Source organism: Lolium rigidum, chromosome 7 (genome assembly GCF_022539505.1).
Source record: "Lolium rigidum isolate FL_2022 chromosome 7, APGP_CSIRO_Lrig_0.1, whole genome shotgun sequence".
NCBI classification, from domain to species: domain Eukaryota; kingdom Viridiplantae; phylum Streptophyta; class Magnoliopsida; order Poales; family Poaceae; genus Lolium; species Lolium rigidum.
This window is the reverse complement of record NC_061514.1, coordinates 280,367,717-280,373,312: the sequence shown is the minus strand read 5'-3', so window position 1 is coordinate 280,373,312 and position 5,596 is coordinate 280,367,717. Positions and strand designations below refer to the sequence as shown.

The 5,596-nt window shown below is 48.5% G+C and overlaps 1 protein-coding gene across 1 annotated transcript; it reads left to right on the top strand.

The window, feature by feature from the left end:
* The first annotated feature begins 4,111 nt into the window (after nt 1-4,111).
* On the top strand, nt 4,112-4,909 carry LOC124675992 (phytosulfokine receptor 2-like). Its single transcript, XM_047212079.1, has one exon. The coding sequence runs from the start codon at nt 4,112-4,114 to the stop codon at nt 4,874-4,876; it is 765 nt and encodes a 254-aa protein (XP_047068035.1). The 3' UTR covers nt 4,877-4,909.
* The last annotated feature ends 687 nt before the right edge of the window (nt 4,910-5,596 follow it).

The window sequence follows — 5,596 nt, the reverse complement described above, 5'->3', positions numbered from 1 at the left end:
ATGCCGAAGAAGACGTTGTCGAAGCCGATGAAGACGAGACGTCCGGCGCGAGTTTGCCAGACTCGGGAACGTGTCGGGGACGAAGGCACTTCCGGTGTTGCCGCATCGGGCATGCGAGGGGCAAGGACCATCATGAACTTATCGCCGTGTCAGAGGGACTAGCAGAGGAGGCCTCCGGAAGCGTCGCGGTCGCAGATCGACGGAGATGCCGACGCTGCCCGCGGTTCTCAGAGTAGAGTAGCAGGTGGTGTAGACGGGGACGAGGCGATGGCACGGGCGACGAAGTCGAGACGGTTGGAGACGTAGAAGGCGGCTAACCCAGCGGTGACCCGGGGTGGTCATGCTGGACGCCTAGACGGGAGTTGCGGTGGTCGGCGAGCCCAGCGTGACCTGAAGTGGCTGGCGAGCCCAGCGGCGACCTGGGGTGGGCGCGGCGGCGGTACACGAAGTAGGCGAGGAAGACCCAGCGGCGTGACGAAGACCATGCGCGGACGGAGGCGACCCGCGCCGAAGGGGCGGCGCTGTGGTGGCCTCGGACGTCGATGCGCGGGGGACGGCGAAGGTGACCGCGTGCGGCGACGCCACGGCCTGAGGGGCCGGCGTAGCTGCAGGGCGCAAGTCGGTGCAGCGGCGGGACGCCACCAGCGACGTACGCGCCTCAGAAGGCGCGTCGTTGGCTAGCAGCGTGGACCAAAGGCGGCAGCGCTGCGACCCGAAGGGGCGACGCAGCGGCAACCCGATGCTTGATCGGTGGTAGGCGCGTGCTCGGGGACGTGCTTGGCGTGGATGTGCGCGGGGTCGGTTGATCAGACCGACGGCGGCGCTACATGTGCCATGGCGTGGACGACGCGCAGATCGGAGTCGATGGCGGCGTTGTCGATGTAGTCCCGGGCGATGACGGCGAAGACGGACCAGCGATGGAGACCGCGCGGGCGAGACAGCCTGCGGCGTCGCACGTAGGGGCGCCCCGTGTGCGGCGCGTGCGGCTGTGCCGTGCGGTTGATGGCCGGTGCGGGTCGATGCCGTTGTCGGAGTAGAGGCGCAAGAGGACGACGGCGATGGGCGACTCAATCCGATCTATGATCGGTAAAACCGAAAGAAAACGTCGGTCGAGCGACCGGCGGCGCAAAGAAAACCAATCTACGGATTGGAAAAAAAAGACTCGAGGGCAGCGGATCAACGGATCGGCGGACGAACCCTCATACGGGTTGCGCGGCCCCCGGAGTAGGCCATGGAGATTGACCTCCCCGAGGGCGGCGCGGGCGGAAGCGCGGGCGGCGGCTAGGTCAAGGAGCGTGCCGCTCTGATACCATGTAGAAGGATAGAGAGGGGAGAGAGATTGCGGAATATGTTGGATGTATTATTGAGCCTCATGGGCGAGTATATATAGGCGTACAGGGATCATCTTGGAGTGCAAGACAAGACACAAGATCTATCTCTATCCTAGACTACCTAAACTGTACGTATACCAAATATATCTCTAACACTCGCCATGTAATAGAAAGGAATTCCTGACATACATGGATCGAGTAAAGTTAACCTAGCACCAGAAGAAGCTGAATCACATATCCAATCATCTATTTTTTTAATCATGTTAGCATCCAAGAAATCCCAATCAATGTTCTTCAAATTTGAAAAGGTTACTGGCACCCCTAAGTATTTCATAGGAAGCTTGCCAACTTGGCAGTTGAACATTTCAGAATAAGATGTCATAATATGATTACCCGCCCACCCCCACCTCCAATAACCACCACTTCACTTTTCAAGTAATTAATTTTCAAGATTGACATCATCTCAAACATGTACATCAACAACTTCGGGTTAATAGCCCGTTCCGGGTCATGTTTGATACAGAAGATAGTATCATCAACATGCATACTGAAGCAGAGGCTGGGGATATATTTGGTATACACGGACGATGAATCTATCCTAGCAGAGGCTGGGGATATATAATAAAAGAAGCCGTATGCATCGCTTGATGCAGAGGCTGGGGATATACCCCATTTCGAAAAAAATACTGAAGCAGAGCCACTCCGTTAACAATTAAATCCGAGGCAAAACCAGTGATCAAATTATTTTCTTGGGATTTCAACACCATCTTAGTCAGACATTCTACATCCATATTAAAAAGAGTGGGTGAAAAGGGGTCTCCTTGTCTCACCCTTTAGCACTTTGAAAATATGGCCCAACCACATTATTCAAATTAACACTAACAGTCCCATCATGCAAATTTTTTGGACCAAATACACCATTCTTCAGAGAAACCTCTAGTCTATGGCAATCTATCAGGAAATCCATGTCCACCTTATCATATGCTTTTTCAAAATAATTTTTTAAATGACCCCAACCTGTTTCTTGACATGAGCATGATGCATCAACTCATGCAAATATAGCAACCCATCCATTATATTCCTGCCCTTAATAAAAGCATTTTGATGGATACTAAACAACTTGTCAGCATAATGATCCAGCCTTAAAGATAAACTTTGGCAATCAACTTATAAATTCATCTTAGTAAACAAATAGGTCTAAACTATTGAATTTTGTTAGCCTCAGAGGTTTAGGCAACAGGGTAATAATGCCATAGTTTAGCCTCTGAATATCAAGATTATTAGCATGAAAGCACTTAAAATAACCATGATGTCATTTTTAACAAAGTCCCAACAGTCCTGATAGAATTCTATTGGGATATTATCAGGTCTAGGAGCTTTGTTCTCCATTGCAAATAAGGAATCTTTCACCTCATGTTCAGGAAAAAGGTTTTAGCTGATCAATATTATCTTCCTCGTTAAGCTTTTCATTAGGACTCCATAAGTTTTGGTCAATATTGAACAAATTATCAGGGGACAGGACCAAAAAGATCTTTATAATATTCAGTAGCATTACTGACCGAGTTGTCAGTCCCTTCCACAATGATACAATTATTATCCAAGGAGAGAACAGTATTTTTTATTTTCCTCCCATTAGCAATTATATAAAGTAAGCAGTATTTTGATTCTCTTCTAACAACCATTTCCCATGGGCTTTTTGATGGCAATAACTTTCCTCCTCCTCATAAAGTTTAAACAATTCTTCCTGCATCTTAACTCCGCAAGACATTTCATCTGTAGTTAACTCCCCATTCTCCTCTGAAAATTCCAGCACGAAAAGCTTCTTCTTGAGCTCTAACTTCCTCTTTTTATTACTACCAAAAGTATTAGCACCCCAACCTTTACCATACTTTTTAAACCCCTTTATCTTGATATTAAGAATATCAATAGGGTCCCTACTATTAACAGGTTTCTCCTAGATTTTAGATCAGCATATTTGAAATTACTTTAAAACTGTATAAACTTTCGAAAAATGATCAATACAAAAACGTTTCGCAATTTCTGTAGCTATCCAACCGTATACCATTTTCTCAATTCCGATTAGCTATTGAAAAACCGTAGTGAAATAACAGTTGATACAAGTACTATAGCGGGAAGTTCAACAGAGTTTGAGGAAGTACATGGGAAGTTCATCTGCATTTATGAAAGAAGTTTATAATCAGTTGTAGATTACTGTGCTACAACCAGTTGTAGAATAGCTCAGCTATATATATCTCTATATATATATGTGCTAGCGGGAGCAAAGTCTAACTTGATGACAATTCGCACGCCGCATTATTGGACTGATCACGGGGAAATGACAACACAGCCAAGAGCCAAGCCTGTCGGTCACACAGCTAGGCAGCGTCTATCTAGGATAGATTCATCGTCCGTGTCTGCATAATAAAATCCCCCAAAGGATATTTTGTGTCCTCATACTGCAATGTGGCCTCTCTTATCTAATTACCTATCCAACTCACCTCCGACCCTATATGGTAGGTTCATGGACTAGAATTGGTCCATGCCAGCCACGGATTTCAGTCGACGCACAACAACAAAAACCAAGGTTGAATTGGGAGGCAGTTGTGGGCCACAAACTAGCTAGTACTGAGCCCCTTGCAACCTCGCATGCTTACAAACACACAGCACACTATAAGATGGGATGCACATGCACCACCCAGACAACAACACTTGCGAGTCACTTGCATTGCAGGAAAGGTTCCTTATTGAATCCATCTATATAGCATAGCACTGCTGAATCCATGGCGAAATGCTTGATGCTGCTGCTCTCCTTCGCGTTCCTCTTGTCGGCGGCCGGCACGGCGACGGCGACGCCATGCCACCGCGATGACCTCCGCGCTCTGCGGGGCTTCGCTGAGAACCTGGGCGGCGGCGGCGCACTCAGCCTCCGCGCCGCGTGGTCAGGCGCCTCATGCTGCGATTGGGAAGGCGTTGGCTGCGACGGTGCCAGCGGCCGTGTCACGGCTTTGTGGCTCCCCAGGAGCGGCCTCACGGGGCCAATACCGTCATGGATTTGTCAGCTTCACCACCTACGCTACTTGGATCTTTCAGGTAATGCATTGGTTGGCGAGGCACCCAAGAATCTGCAGGTACAGCTCAAAGGCATCACCAACATGCCATTGCATGTGATGCGTAGCAGAAGATCACTCGACGAGCAGCCCAATACAATTTCTGGGAGCAACAATACTGTCAGATCCGGGAGCAAAAATGTTGTTGCTGGGAATGACAACACCGTCATATCTGGGGACAACAATAGTGTGTCTGGGAGCAACAACACTGTCGTATCTGGGAGTGACAATACCGTAACCGGCAGCAACCATGTCGTATCAGGGACAAACCATATCGTTACAGACAACAACAATAATGTATCCGGGAACGATAACAATGTATCCGGGAGCTTTCATACCGTATCTGGGGGGCACAATACCGTCTCTGGGACCAATAATACCGTATCTGGGAGCAACCATGTTGTATCTGGAAGCAACAAAGTCGTGACAGATGCTTAATGATCTGTCAGCGCATGATTGTTTCCATCTTAACGCAGCTCACGTTCTAGTCCAAGTTCACTGTACCTCACAATCTGTTGGTGCGTTCAATCGCGTTATGTAACTTCAAGGATATACCATACTTTTTTTTGAGAAACACAGTACAAACGCAGACGCTCACATACACGCGCATACACTCACCCCTATGAACGCACACACGCACACCCTACCCCTATGAGCACCTCCGGAAGACTGAGCCGGCGGATTGAATCTTGAAATTGACGAAGTCACCACGAGCGCCTCAGCTGTCGACGGGAACGTCGCCTCCCACTGAATGAATATTCCGCCTTTATGAGACACACAGATGTCAAATCTGGGATTTGAACTCTGGTGGGCTGGGGGTACAACCACCCTCCTAACCACCCAACCTCAGGTTGGTTCTCAAAGGATATACCATACTTTTCCTACTATATATAAAATTTCCCTTTACATACATGTTGACCTGAATATAAACTGTGTCTTGCGGATCATGTAGACCAAGCATGTTTGGTTATGTACAAATTTGCATCATTGATGTAGATCGTGACAAGATTTGTAAATGTGCACTAAGAGGGTTGTGGCGGTTCCTTGGGCTATCCTTGCAATAAGATTTGTGCAGCTGTTCCTTGCGTTATCTGCGACGGCTGTGGCGGATCACTGCCCCCTCCGCCTCGACTGCGCTCGACGGGTCGGAATTGTTTC